This window comes from Musca autumnalis, unplaced genomic scaffold (assembly GCF_047663935.1).
Source record: "Musca autumnalis isolate F117 unplaced genomic scaffold, ASM4766393v1 scaffold_1, whole genome shotgun sequence".
NCBI lineage: Eukaryota > Metazoa > Arthropoda > Insecta > Diptera > Muscidae > Musca > Musca autumnalis.
This window is the reverse complement of record NW_027411644.1, coordinates 214,010,196-214,026,752: the sequence shown is the minus strand read 5'-3', so window position 1 is coordinate 214,026,752 and position 16,557 is coordinate 214,010,196. Positions and strand designations below refer to the sequence as shown.

Genomic DNA, 16,557 nt, shown 5'->3' with positions numbered 1-16,557 from the left:
TGCTCCGTTCATACAGTGTCAAAGGTACTCGGAAATTAATTTAATATTTAACATTTAATAATTTATATTTAATTCATTTAACATTTAATATCATTATTAAATATTTAATATTTAATATTTAATATTTAATATTTAATATTTAATATTTAATATTTAATATTTAATATTTAATATTTAATATTTAATATTTAATATTTAATATTTAATATTTAATATTTAATATTTAATATTTAATATTTAATATTTAATATTTAATATTTAATATTTAATATTTAATATTTAATATTTAATATTTAATATTTAATATTTAATATTTAATATTTAATATTTAATATTTAATATTTAATATTTAATATTTAATATTTAATATTTAATATTTAATATTTAATATTTAATATTTAATATTTAATATTTAATATTTAATATTTAATATTTAATATTTAATATTTAATATTTAATATTTAATATTTAATATTTAATATTTAATATTTAATATTTAATATTTAATATTTAATATTTAATATTTAATATTTAATATTTAATATTTAATATTTAATATTTAATATTTAATATTTAATATTTAATATTTAATATTTAATATTTAATATTTAATATTTAATATTTAATATTTAATATTTAATATTTAATATTTAATATTTAATATTTAATATTTAATATTTAATATTTAATATTTAATATTTAATCTTTAATATTTAATCTTTAATATTTAATATTTAATATATAATATTTAATATTTAATATTTAATATTTAATATTTAATATTTAATATTTAATATTTAATATTTAATATTTAATATTTAATCTTTAATATTTAATATTTAATATTTAATATTTAATATTTAATATTTAATATTTAATATTTAATATTTAATATTTAATATTTAATATTTAATATTTAATATTTAATATTTAATATTTAATATTTAATATTTAATATTTAATATTTAATATTTAATATTTAATATTTAATATTTAATATTTAATATTTAATATTTAATATTTAATATTTAATATTTAATATTTAATATTTAATATTTAATATTTAATATTTAATATTTAATATTTAATATTTAATATTTAATATTTAATATTTAATATTTAATATTTAATATTTAATATTTAATATTTAATATTTAATATTTAATATTTAATATTTAATATTTAATATTTAATATTTAATATTTAATATTTAATATTTAATATTTAATATTTAATATTTAATATTTAATATTTAATATTTAATATTTAATATTTAATATTTAATATTTAATATTTAATATTTAATATTTAATATTTAATATTTAATATTTAATATTTAATATTTAATATTTAATATTTAATATTTAATATTTAATATTTAATATTTAATATTTAATATTTAATATTTAATATTTAATATTTAATATTTAATATTTAATATTTAATATTTAATATTTAATATTTAATATTTAATATTTAATATTTAATATTTAATATTTAATATTTAATATTTAATATTTAATATTTAATATTTAATATTTAATATATAATATTTAATATTTAATATTTAATATTTAATATTTAATATTTAATATTTAATATTTAATATTTAATATTTAATATTTAATATTTAATATTTAATATTTAATATTTAATATTTAATATTTAATATTTAATATTTAATATTTAATATTTAATATTTAATATTTAATATTTAATATTTAATATTTAATATTTAATATTTAATATTTAATATTTAATATTTAATATTTAATATTTAATATTTAATATTTAATATTTAATATTTAATATTTAATATTTAATATTTAATATTTAATATTTAATATTTAATATTTAATATTTAATATTTAATATTTAATATTTAATATTTAATATTTAATATTTAATATTTAATATTTAATATTTAATATTTAATATTTAATATTTAATATTTAATATTTAATATTTAATATTTAATATTTAATATTTAATATTTAATATTTAATATTTAATATTTAATATTTAATATTTAATATTTAATATTTAATATTTAATATTTAATATTTAATATTTAATATTTAATATTTAATATTTAATATTTAATATTTAATATTTAATATTTAATAGTTAATATTTTTTTTTTTTTAATATTTAAGTTTGGACAAAATATGACTAAGGTCAAATTTTGAACCAAATCGGTTGATCAGTTCGAGAGTTTTCAAGCTCTCCAGCCACTATATAGGGTGACGTATTTGAAACAGCGAATGCAAGTTGCTTCAACAAAAATCAAAGTGATCCGATCTTAAAGTGAACTTATCCGAAATTTTGTGTGGTAGTCACCCGAAGAAGTGGACAAATGTTGTCCATATTCGAACCTGATCTACATATATCAGGTTGATATATTAGGATGTGTAATGTATGGACCAAATCGGTTACTGCCTTCAAGAGTTATCGTGCGCACAAATTTTCCCAACTTTGTCTAACTTTTGTGGGGGAGGCACCTGAAGGAGTCGACCGATATGGCCCATCTTCCATCTTAAACTAAGTTTGGACAAAATATTACGAAGGCCAAATTTTGGACCAGATCGCTTCATACGTTCGAGAATTATCGTGCGCACCAGCCAGACCGACAGAGAATATTCTAGAAAGATAGATTTGGGAATATTTCATATCTTAATTTGAAGTTCCAGATGTTTTCCATGTGAATGGTGTTTACCTTTGTAAATTAATTTTTGGTTTTTCTATTTTCAATAATTATGACGACCATGTTATAAGAATGCAAAAAAAAAAACAATAATAATGAGGACAATAAAATATTAACAAAATACATATGTGTTTACATTGGCTTAGGGGGTATTAATTTAACCGGCATAATGGCTCATTGCCGAATGTAAATTGATTTTTGTTGCCCGTGTTTGAATTTAATTACACAAGTGGTGGCACGGTACTCATAAAGTAAATATTAATTCAATATTAGCTCTAATACGACACACATTTAACAAGAGGTCGTTGCACATGATTGATTTCGAAGCGCGGTTCGTTCGTTGGATTGTCGCTTGCAATGTGCATATATTGACCTTATTATTTTGGGAAAATAATTAAATAACAACAAAAACTAAAAAAATACTTCCAAAAGTAGATAAATATTTAGAAAATTTTGCAGGTTTTAAATCACGGAGTATTAATTTAAAAATGCAACTTTTAAAAGTCCTAAACACAAGATAAACACTTTGGCTAATTTTATACTCCGATTTTAAATTTTTAGCATGTTGTTGTTTTTGTTTTGTTTATTAAGCTAGCACCTCGGTGAACCTAGGTCAAACATTTCCTGCCGCCACTGTAAAACTTTTCTCTGTTTTTTTTTTCTGTTCAACAAGATAAATTCAAATAAAAAAATGAACAAAAGGAAATTCCGAACAAAAGAAGAAAAATAATAACAAATAAAAAGAAATGGAAATAAAAGCACAACAAAATAAAGAAGGGGGTATAGTTTGCGTTGAACGAATCCAATGTACCCTATCCAAACTGTAAGCTCATTTTGTAGTATTGAAAGGGGACACACTCAGCTATCGTACATGCTTATATGGCCTTATATTCTAAGCAGAATATTTTATGCTATAAGCCGAACTAGGAATATACTTCCAAACGAGTCAATATTCGATCATCTTCATCTTGTTCTTTCAACCGTCCAACGTCAAATGACTCAAATGACTTTCTGGTGAGGGCATATTTTTCCATTCTATTGACATGAACCAGCCAACGTTATAGCTCGATACCTTTTACTTTGTCGATGTCGATTGGCTGGAACGCCGGTATTCAACGTCAGCAGCAATCCCACGGCGACAGGTTCTTCAATACCGGCTTGATCCGGGACCACACAACACCCGTGTTTCGGCCAGCAGAGGAAAACCAGAAACAATACGGATGAGCTCAGTTTGGCACATCCGCATCCACAGCGTTAAAAACCCGATGAGATGCAACAGATGCCCCGAGTGGGTACATCTCAAGACTCCTCCGCAATCCTCTAAACAGCAGCCTTACACACAGCACTTTAAATCCTCCGTTGCTGCTCCAATTCCTGAAAATGCATCCTTTTTTCCCCATTTAATTGCAATGGACTCCGAGGAAAGATCGAGGAAATAGTGGATTTATAGCTCAACAAGAACTGCAGCTTACGGCGTTGTGATGGTTACAACATACTGAGGAAGGATCACATCGGAAGTGGGGAATTAGCTTTCCAATTGCGCCAATCTGTACAATACATACCTATCTCGCTTGAACCGTTTCTATTGTCATGGAATGTACGAGGGTATGAAGTAGTCATGTGTGGAATTGCCGAGTTAGAGTTGCTTAAATAGCCAGCTTTCGGAAAGTCATAACCGTCAGGTCTTGGGCAACTTTAACGCTCATTATGGGTTGTGGAATTCGGTCCTCGGAAATGATCAGAGGGGTATAGTCCTGGCTGAGCACATTGATAGCCCGTTACGTTTTGCACGCTCAATGAGGACGTCCCTACCAAAATTAGCGTCTCATCTGGTCTGATGACATGGCATTACCTGGAAACCCGTCGTTTCCATGCAAACAGACCATCTCCCCATAATTGTCTTCTTCAGCAGACCTCCCGAGTTCAACCGCTTCAGAGATCTGCCTAACCCTTCTGATGTTGGGGTAGCAGAGATCACTTTCGGAGACATCAGTACAGCTGCTGCTGTTCGCCATATACCTGCTGGTCGAACACACGAAGTGAGACCAAATTCACCAGCAGAGGCGACGAGCCTTTCTAAAAGAAAGGGTTGCTTCTGTAGACCCTTTCTGAAAGGGAGGGTGCTTGTATAGACCCTTTTTGAAAGAAAGGGTGCTTCCATAACCCCCTTTCTGAAAGAAAGGTTGCTTCCATAACCCCCTTCTTGAAAGAAAGGTTGCTTCCATAACCCCCTTTTTGAAAGAAAGGGTGTTTCCATAACCCCCTTTTTGAAACAAATGGTACTTCTATGGATCCTTTCTGAAAGAACGGGTGCTTCCATAACCCCCTTTTTGAAACAAATGGTACTTCTATGGATCCTTTCTGAAAGAACGGGTGCTTCTATAGACTCCTTCTGAAAGAATTTTGCTTCTATAGACTCCTTTCTGAAAGAACGGGTGCTTCTATAGACTCCTTCTGAAATAAATGGGGCTTCTATAGATCCTTTTTGTAAGAAAGGGTGCTTCCATAACCCCCTTTCTGAAAGAAAGGTTGCTTCCATAACCCCCTTTTTGAAAGAAATGGTGCTTCTATGGATCCTTTCTGAAAGAAAGGCTGCTTCTATAGACCCGTTCTGGAAAAAATTTGGCTTCTATAGACCCTTTCTGACAAATTGGGCTTCTATAGACCCTTTCTGAAGGAAATAGTGCTTCCCTTACACCCTTTTTGAATGAAAGGGAGCTTCTATGGATCCTTTCTGAAAGAAAGGGTGCTTCTACAAACTCTTTCTGAAAGAAATGGGGCTTCTATAGACCCGTTTTGAAAAAAATGGGGCTTCTGTATACCCGTTCTGAAAGAAATGGGGCTTCTATAGACCCGTTCTGAAAGAAATTGGGCTTTTATAGACCCGTTCTGAAAGAAAGGGTGCTTCCATAACCCCCTTTGTGAAAGAAATTGGGCTTCTATAGACCAGTTCTGAAAGAAAGGGTGCTTCCATAGCCCCCTTTGTGAAAGAAAGGGTGCTTCCATAACCCCCTTTCTGAAAGAAAGGTTGCTTCCATAACCCCCTTTTTGAAAGAAATGGTGCTTCTATGGATCCTTTCTGAAAGAAAGGGTGCTTCTATAGACCCTTTCTGAAAGAACAGGTGCTTCTATAGACTCCTTCTGAAAGAAATGGGGCTTCTAAAGGCCCGCTCTGAAAGAATTAGGGCTTCTATAGACCCGTTCTGAATGAAATTGGGCTTCTATAGACCCGTTCTGAAAGAAATAGTGCTTCCATAACCCCCTTTTTGAAAGAAAGGGTGCTTCCATAACCCCCTTTTTGAATGAAAGGGAGCCTTTCTGAAAGAACAGGTGCTTCTATAGAATCCTTCTGAAAGAAATGGGGCTTTTATAGACCCGTTCTGTATGAAAGGGTGCTTCTATAGACCCGTTCTGTATGAAAGGGTGCTTCTATAGACCCGTTCTGTATGAAAGGGTGCTTCTATAGACCCGTTCTGTATGAAAGGGTGCTTCTATAAACCCGTTCTGTATGGAAGGGTGCTTCTATAGAAAGGGTGCTTCTATAGACCCGTTCTGTATGAAAGGGTGCTTCTATAGACCCGTTCTGTATGAAAGGGTGCTTCTATAGGCCCATTCTGAATGAGAGGGTGCTTTTATAGACCCGTTCTGTATGAAAGGGTGCTGTAGACCCGTTCTGTATGAAAGGGAAATTGGAACTTCTATAGAAATTGGACTTCTATAGACCCGTTCTGAAAGAAATGGGGTTTCTATAGACCCGAAATGGGACTACTCTTGACCCTTTGGTTAGGCTGTAAAGATATTGCTTGGTCCGGCTGCTTTGTACGTAGAGCAACACTTGAAAGTGCTTCTTCTGATCTGTTTCTCTCTCTCTGGAGCATCCGTTTTCATCTGAATCCTTCATAATACGATTGATTTTTTTCCCGCGTACTGACGAAACATGATCAACCATCATGCCTAATGTAGGCTACATAACAAGAAAAAAACGAATAAGAAATATGATATAATGTTAGACAAGTTTAACAAAACAAAAAGAAACAACAAACGGATACAATAGCACTAACCAACCAACAATGCCAATAGCAAATGTTAGGCGAGTTCAGATGTCTTCCTTCTCTACATAAAGAAGAAATGGGAACGACATTCATACAAAAAAAATAAACTAAAAGAGAAAACAATTATCTATGTATGTAGTATTTGCAATGACCCAGTATCGTTGTTGCTGCATTGCCATTGGAAATAAAATATCTAGTTAATAAAGGATTTGAGGAGACACAGTAATGACCCAAAGAACAATCGAACGAAGGAACGATGGAAGGGAGCACGTATTGTAATGAATACATTGTCCTGTCGAGAACTTAGTTAATAATAATTCCATATTTAGGTTGCTTCAATGGCTTCAAATTAAAATCGATTTTTTGTACTTTTTTTGTACTCAAAGAATATGTTGATATATTGCTCCATAAGTCCCGGGACACACTAAGAGTAATTTCACTGAAATTTTGACATGAAAGTAAAAGAAAATGTAAAAAAAACGGTATGTTTGTTTCATACGAATATTGCAACAAAGCAAAATTGCATAACACACGAAACCGTGTACACTAGTTTCTTGAAATTATTAATTTTTCCCAAAAAATGCCAAGTTTCATGTCCAAATTTCATTGAAATTACTCTAGTGTGGCCCGGGACTAAGGAATGTCGAAAAAATAATGGAACTCAATTTACAATTTCACGACCGATATTTTGAGATTATTATTTTTTCAACTACAAGTTGACATTTGAGTTTTTTAGTTGAGGTCTTTCAGTTTTTGGAATTGCCGCCACTTCGTTAGCATAGGCACAAATCTTTAGTCGGTAATAATGGCTCACCTTATCACAGACACAAGCCGAATGTCTGTAAAATTATGTCGGTAAAATATTTAGCAATTGCCGCCATAGCCACTTCGTTAGCATCGACACCAACCTTCAGTGGATAATAAATGGTCACTTTATCAAAGATACACGCCGTATGTCGTTAAAATATTCAGCAATTCCATAAACCATTTCAATGAAGTTTTGCAGGGTACGTCCTTTTCTCCTACTATTGTCGCCAACAATTTTGTAAAGTAATCATCACTATTGTAGGGTACATAAAACAAAATAATATACATGATGTAACTTTAGACAAGTTTTTGTGCCTGAATGTGTTGTCCGCACATGTTATCTCACTGATGTTAGATATAACTCCCTAGTGACCAAAACGAGAGAAAACAATTAGATCTAACTTCCATTTTTTCGTATCTATCCTCCCCTTAAATTGAATAATTTAACTCTACAAATTTTCAAAATGAATTTGAATATAAAAACAACTTTATTTTTGTTTCTGCCCTTTTGTATGGCCATTAAAATGGAACACTTAGTTTCTTGCTAAGTACTTTAAAGACCAACGTTTTTGAGCCTTGACTTAACGCAAATTTGTTAAGTAAAACTGCAATTTTATTATGCCAAAAAGTAAAAAAAAACAACCTTCAAAAATCGTTCATATCTGTCATATTAGTGGTGATAAAATGATGTCAAGGTGACAAGCATTTTAGATGTCATTAATCCAGAAGTCATGTTTTTGTGTGATTTACTTACTTATTCACACAAACATCTGGTTCATTACATACATATAAGCCTGCAGCAAGTACTTGAAGATAATGTGTTGATAGCAGTTTTAGTTGTCTCCTGCATTAATCTCATATCAACCACCATTAATCGCTTGAGTTATACCTGTAATATATTTCGATAAACCAAAAAAAAAAAAAAAAAAAACGATCTAAACTAAACACATGAAGTCGTCGTTTAGAAGGACAGATTATTGCAAATTATGTATTTCCATATATATTTGATAAGAACCAAGGCAATATGTAATCTCAATGGATTATATTAATTTGATTTCCAATAAGAAATATGTTATGTTTGGTATATGGCGGGAATAATTGGGATAAATGGCTGGATAACCTCTAGAGATTTAAATAACTTTTTAGACAGTTACAATAAAGTAAATTTTTTTCTCATTTTCATATTATTTTATTTGAATTAGCCATGGGGCGTATGATTTGTATCGTAACTCATTCGACCTAGCATTTCGTAGCATCTACTTTAGTTCTGCTTCAAAATTGTTAAACAGTAAAATGGAATATATTGTAAAATTTTGAAAATCCATGACAAAGAGCCTCAACGACTTACCTAGACCGTCCTTACATAATATGGTGTCCCATATGCCGAAAGAAGAATTTATTTTCAACCCCTACCATGTACCATTATTTTTAGCCTCCTTCTGAACGTAAATTCTCCTTGAGTTTTCTGACTCTCCCGTTTATGTTGAAACGCAAAGAGACCTCTACTCTACAGTAGACGACCGTAAGGGCCATCTGCTCCACAGTAGACGACCCTAAGGCCATCTACTGTACAGTAGAAGACCCTAAGGGCCATCTACTCTACAGTAGGAGATCCTAAGGGCCAACTACTTAATAGTATACGAACGTAAATTCTCCTTGAGTTTTCCGACTCTACCGTTTATGTTGAAACGCAAAGAGACCTCTACTCTACAGTAGACGACCGTAAGGGCCATCTGCTCTACAGTAGACGACCCTAAGACCATCTACTGTGCAGTAGAATACCCTAAGGGCCATCTACTCTACAGTAGGAGATCCTAAGGGCCAACTACTTAATAGTATACGACCCCAAGGGCGATTTACTCTACAGTAAAAGACCCTAAGGGTCATATAATCTACAATAGAAGACCCTAAGGGCCATATACTCTACAGTAGACGACCCTAAGGGTCATCTACTCTACAGTAGACGACCCTAAGGGTCATCTACTCTACAGTAGACGACCCTAAGGGCCATCTACTCTACAGTAAACGACCCTAACGGTCATCTTCTCTACTCTAAGGGTCATCTACCCTACAGTAGACGATCCTAAGGGTCGTCTACTCTACTGTAGACGACGCTATGGGTCCTATTCTCCACAGTAAACAACCCTAAGGGTCATCTACTCTACAGTGAACAACCCTAAGGGCCATTTACTCTACAGTAGAGGATGCTAAGGGTCATCTACTCTACAGTAGACGACCCTAACGGCCATATACTCTACAGTAGACGGCCCTAAGGGCCACCTACTCTACAGTAGACGACCCTAAGGGTCACCTACTCTACAGTAGACGACCCTAAGGGCTATCTACTTTACAGTGGACGACCCTAAGGGCCATATATCCTACAGTAGACGACCCTAAGGGCCATCTACTCTACAGTAGACGACCCTAAGGGCCAACTACTCTACAGTAGACGACCCTAAGGGCCATCTACTCTACAGTAGACGACCCTAAGGGCCATCTACTCTACAGTAGACGACCCTAAGGGCCATCTACTCTACAGTAGACGACCCTAAGGGCCATCTACTCTACAGTAGACTTCCCTAAGGGCCATTTACTCTACAGTAGACGACCCTAAGGGCCATATACTCTACAGCAGACGACCCTAAATTCCATCTACTCTACAGTAGACGACCCTAAAGGCCATCTACTCTACAGTAGACGACCCTAAGGGCTATCTACTCTACAGTATACGACCCCAAGGGCCATTTACTCTACAATCAAAGACCCTAAGGGCCATATAACCTACAATGGAAGACCCCAAGGGCCATCTACTTTACAGTAGACGACCCTAAGGGCCATCTACTCTACAGTAGACTACCCTAAGGGCCATCTACTCTACAGTAGACTACCCTAAGGGCCATATACTCTACAGTAGACTACCCTAAGGGCCATATACTCTACAGTAGACGACCCTAAATTCCATCTACTCTACAGTAGACGACCCTAAGGGCCATCTACTCTACAGTAGACTACCCTAAGGGCCATTTACTCTACAGTAGACGACCCTAAGGGCCATATACTCTACAGTCGACGACCCTAAATTCCATATACTCTACAGTAGACTACCCTAAGGGCCATATACTCTACAGTAGACGACCCTAAGGGCTATCTACTCTACAGTATACGACCCCAAGGGCCATTTACTCTACAATCAAAGACCCTAAGGGCCATCTAACCTACAATGGAAGACCCCAAGGGCCATCTACTCTACAGTAGACGACCCTAAGGGCCATCTACTCTACAGTAGACTACCCTAAGGGCCATCTACTCTACAGTAGACTACCCTAAGGGCCATATACTCTACAGTATACGACCCCAAGGGCCATTTACTCTACAGTAAAATACCCTAAGGGCCATCTAATCTACAATGGAAGACCCCAAGGGCCATATACTCTAAAATAGACAACCCTAAGGGCCATCTACTCGACAGTAGAAGACCCTAAGTGCCATCTACTCCACAGTAGACGACTTTAAGGGTCATATTCTCTACAGGAGAAAACCCTTAGGGTTATCTAATGGCGGATTCACAGATTATGGCACTTGAAACATGTACGTAGATCGACAACATTCGCTTTCTCATAGTAGTGTGTTTTTTTAAGTCGCCTTTGTAGTATGAACATGTTAGCTTTACGCAGTGGAAGAATAATCAAAGCTGTCATAATGCCACCCCGAGGACGGCGACAGGGTGCCTACTCTAAACACCAGTGTGGGGATTTAACCCGTGCATCAGCACAACAATATGTTGCCGTGGTAGTACCTGCTCGCAGTGAGCATCACTGTCACAATCTTGTGAACTTGGCGCACCCATGCGCCGCAATTCGTATTGTGCCCAAATTAACAGTACGACATGCATCTGTTAAATGCTCAGCTAAACCAACTCAACTGTCTCCCGATTCTTTATAAATGCCAATTTTTTGAATCTGAACACAGAGGAACCGGATAACTGAACACGATACACGAATGGACATATTTTCGTTGCCACAACAACAATGACGTTTAATTTTGTCAACTACTACCATAAAGATTCCCTTGAGAATGTTATATGAAGACTCCCTTCGACTCGCATATGAAAACTCTCTTCGGCTCGTCTATAAAGACTCCCTTCAGCTCGTCTACAAAGACTCCCTACAAGTCGTCTAAAAGACTCTGTTCTGCTCATCAGCTCGGCTTATAAAGACTCCTTTCAATTCGACTATAAAGACTTTTTCAAGCTCGTCTATAAAGACTTCCATCAGTTCATCTAAAACTCCCCCTTAAGTCGGTCTATAAGGACTCCCTTCAGCTCGTCTATATAAACCTTTAGCTGGTTTATAAGGACTTCTTTCCAGCTCGTCTATAATGGACAGAGGGTCACGACTGCTTCGAAAAGAATCTTTCGTAGTACAACTTCATCCTAAAGAAATTCGCAAAGAAATCTGCAAAAAATACATAAATCCTCATTGCTAATTCAGACATCTTATTAATTATTGTATTTACTCTTCTCTTTTTTAGGTATTGCCGGTTTATTTACCGTCTTTTCCAGTTTTATATTTACAACGACAATAATCAAGTTCCTAGGCAGTGACATTACAGACTTAAAGTAAGTAACAACCTCCACACCAAATCGCTTTAAATATTTTAATATTTATCCTTATTCTTCCTCTTACAGAGATGCCCTATTTTTCCTCTTACTACTGATTGATCTCTCAAATTCGGGTACCTTGGCGCAACTAGCTTTGGCGGGTACAAATCAAGCTGAAGTAACACATAATATAGCACGTGGCCTTGAACTATTGGGCCCAGCCATATCATTAGATACCATTGTAGAGACTTTAGTAATTGGTGTTGGTACCTTGTCGGGTGTTCAACGTCTTGAAGTCCTGTGTACATTTGCCGTTATGTCCGTGATTGTCAATTATGTTGTCTTTATGACATTCTATCCGGCATGCTTGTCCTTGATATTGGATTTATCTCGCAGTGGTATGGATATGTCAATGGTAAGAGCTAGAGCACGTGACTCGATTCTGCTGAAAGCTCTCAATGAAGAGGAACAAAAAGCCAATCCAGTAGTGCAACGTGTTAAAATTATTATGACAACTGGTCTAATGATTGTTCACATCTATAGTCGTATGGTATTCTCCAATGGTGAATATGAAAGTGTCGATAAAACTTTAACACCGCAATTGAATATGAATGTTAACAATAATCGTACGGAATCCGGAGAGCTAAGCGATTTAATAATAAAGTAAGTAGAAAAATGTACTTTTTTTCTTTTTAAATATTTAGCATATAAATGAATGACTTTAAACTATATGAGTATTGAAAATGGCGACCAAAAAGAATAACAAGTTTAACTTTAGGGGTCGCATTTATGTGGTCTAATTATTTTATTGCCCATAGACAATAGCAGCTGAATACGATTTCATAACCTAAGCAGCTGTAATTGGAACAAACTGCTTTGTCACCTCTTTGTAAATGGGGGCATAGAATACTGTATACACATTATAATGTACCTGCACCGAAGTCATCAGTTTAATTCGCCTTTAATTCGTTCGTCTATAAATACTACCTCCTGCTCGTCTATAAAGATCCCTTCTGGCCGTCTATAAAGACTTCCTTCAGCTCGTCTATTAAGTCTACCTTCAGCTCGACTATAAAGTCTCCCATCTGCTTGTCTACAAAAACTCCCTTCTTCTCGCCTGTAAAGAATCTCTTCACCCCTTCTATAAAGACTCCCTTCAACTGGTATATAAAGACTCCCTTCAGCTCGTATATAGAGACTCCCTTCAGCTCGTCTATAGAGACTCCCTTCAGCTCGTCTATAGAGACTCCCTTCAGCTCGTCTAAAGAGACTCCCTTCAGCTCGTCTAAAGAGACTCCCTTCAGCTCGTCTATAGAGACTCCCTTCAGCTCGTCTATAGAGACTCCCTTCAGCTCGTCTATAAAGACTCCCTTCAGCTCGTCTATAAAGACTCCCTTCAGCTCGTCTATAAAGACTTCCTTCAGCTGGTCTATAAAGACTCCCTTCAGCTCGTCTATAAAGACTTCCTTCAGCTCGTCTATAAAGACTCCCTTCAGCTCGTCTATAAAGACTTCCTTCAGACCGTCTATAAAGACTCCCTTCAGCTCGTCTATAAAGACTCCCTTCAGCTCGTCTAAAGAGACTCCCTTCAGCTCGTCTATAGAGACTCCCTTCAGCTCGTCTATAGAGACTCCCTTCAGCTCGTCAATAGAGACTCCCTTCAGCTCGTCTATAAAGACTCCCTTCAGCTCGTCTATAAAGACTCCCTTCAGCTCGTCTATAAAGACTTCCTTCAGCTGGTCTATAAAGACTCCCTTCAGCTCGTCTATAAAGACTTCCTTCAGCTCGTCTATAAAGATTCCCTTCAGCTCGTCTATAAAGACTTCCTTCAGACCGTCTATAAAGACTCCCTTCAGCTCGTCTATAAAGACTCCCTTCAGCTCGTCTATAAAGACTCCCTTCAGTTCGTCTATAAAGATTCCCTTCAGCTCGTCTATAAAGACTCGCTTCAGCTCGTCTATAAAGACTCCCTTCAGCTCGTCTATATGGACTCCCTTAAGATCGTCTATTTTGAAAGACTCATTTCAGTTCCTCTACAAAGACTGCCTTCAGCTCATCTAGAGAGACTCCCTTCAGCTCATCTAGAGAGACTCCCTTCAGCTCGTCTACCAAGAATCCCTTCAGCTCGCCTATAAATACTCCTTTAAGCTCGTCTACCAAGAATCCCTTTAGCTCGCCTATAAATACTCATTTAAGCTCGTCTATAAAGACTCCCTTCAGTTCTTCTATAAACATTCCCTTAAGCTCTTCTATAGAGACTCCCTTAAGCTCGCCCATAAAGATTCCCTTCAGACCGTTTATAAAGACTTCCTTCGGCTCATATCGTCCATAAAGTAGAGCAAAATATGTTTTGTATTTTGTTATAAATTTTGAAAACATTATCGCCAATTAGAATATCACACAAATCTACATGCATAAATAATATTGAACCAATTAACTTTTCAAAAAAAAAATCAATAAAAACCATTTACATTAATTTTAGAACAAACCCAAAAATATATTCAAAAATCTTTCCTTAATGCATTTTCTTCAATCTCCACATTTGCTTTTCTTTGTTTTTACAGATGGCTGACTATGAGTGCCGATCAAATTGTGATACTTATCCTACTTATAGCATTGGTAATTAAATTTATATTTTTCGAAAATCGTGAAGATTTGCATGATCAAATACGCCAATCGACTGTTACAATTGCTGCCAAATCGTCCCAGACACCACCGCAACTACTTGAAGCGCCAAATAGCACAGTCGCAGCAACAGCAGCACTTGAATGCAATGAAAATCACAGCAATTCCTTGGTTGTGTGTCGCGAAGAACATTCGAATAAGAATAATACAACAACTACTACGACGGTAGCCACATCCCGACCACGTATACCCCTATTCACCATTGAAGAACAGAATACAGCAAATGCCTCTACACAAACCGAAAATCTAATGGATAATTGTGATGGTGCTATGTTGTTGCCTTTAAGTGAATGCAATCAATTGTCAAAAATGCGTCCACCTCGTTCCATAGAAGAATGTCTGGAAATTTTAAATGCCAGTGAAGATGGCATATCGGGTGCAGCTAATTTGAGTGATGAAGAAATCATAAATATTGTTAATGCCGGTGGTCAATATTGCCCATTACACAAAATCGAAACAATTATTGATGATCCCGAGCGTGGTGTTAAGATACGCCGACAAATTATTAGTGCCCGTGCCAAATTATCTGCCGAACGCCTTGAATGTCTTCCATATAAACATTTTGATTATAAACGTGTTATGAATGCATGCTGTGAAAATGTCTTAGGTTATGTTCCCATACCAGTTGGTTATGCTGGTCCCCTACTGCTCGATGGGGCAAAATATTTTGTACCCATGGCCACAACAGAGGGTGCTCTGGTTGCATCAACAAATCGTGGTTGTAAAGCTTTATCCGTGCGTGGTGTCACCTCATATGTTGAAGATGTTGGTATGACTCGTGCCCCCTGTGTACGTTTTGCCAGTGTTACTCGTGCCGCCGAAGCAAAACTTTGGATATCGGAAGAAAAAAATTATCAACGTATTAAAGCTGAATTTGATTCAACTTCCCGTTTTGGTCGCTTGAAGGAATGCCACATTGCCATGGATGGTCCCCAATTGTATATACGTTTTGTAGCTTTAACCGGTGATGCTATGGGCATGAACATGGTTTCGAAGGGTGCTGAAATGGCATTGAAATGTATTAAACGTGAATTCCCTGATATGCAAATTATTTCGCTTAGTGGTAATTTCTGTTGTGACAAAAAACCGGCAGCCATCAATTGGATCAAGGGTAGAGGTAAACGGGTTGTGGCTGAATGTATTGTACCCGCTGCCACGCTGCGCAGTGTCTTGAAGACCGATGCCAAAACGCTAGTCGAATGTAATAAATTGAAAAATATGGGTGGCAGTGCTATGGCCGGCAGCATAGGAGGTAAGTTTAGTAGTAGTACAAAGAACTATATGTATAATAGGATTAGAGTCGAACTTCTCTACGTTATACAGAGACTATTTTGTGTGAGAGTTTTAACTTTTTAAAGAAATTCCTTAAAGAGAAATTAGACTGCATTTCCGTATTTAAGGTCTTCAGTAAACAAAAAGGCATTTTTAGAGAATAAAATACTTATTTTCCTCAAAGGCATTCCTCATGTAATAATAGGTGTGTTCGTTTACTCAACAATTTATACAAATTTGTACAAGTCCAGTAACTTCTTGTAATCGACTAATCTTTTGCATAGTACTGTAGAGTAAACAAACAACATCCAGTAACAATTTGTACAAATTTTGAGTAAACGAACACACACAATATCTCTCAATTTGATATGGGTTATTCTGAAAGTTCCCCGTGAGTTTTTTTTATTTTCTCCCATAATTTCAAACGGAGGAATGAC

At 34.7% G+C, this 16,557-nt stretch overlaps 1 protein-coding gene across 9 annotated transcripts in view; it reads left to right on the top strand.

Annotated features, from left to right (window-relative positions):
• Hmgcr (HMG coenzyme A reductase) overlaps positions 1-16,557 on the top strand; it is a 161,756-nt gene that overhangs the window by 142,352 nt on the left and 2,847 nt on the right. For all 9 annotated transcript variants that reach the window (XM_073960087.1, XM_073960080.1, XM_073960079.1 and 6 more), the window contains 3 exons: positions 12,094-12,181; positions 12,251-12,826; positions 14,728-16,100. In XM_073960087.1, the coding sequence (XP_073816188.1) occupies positions 12,094-12,181; positions 12,251-12,826; positions 14,728-16,100 (2,037 nt within the window). The remainder of the gene's footprint in view (positions 1-12,093; positions 12,182-12,250; positions 12,827-14,727; positions 16,101-16,557) is intronic.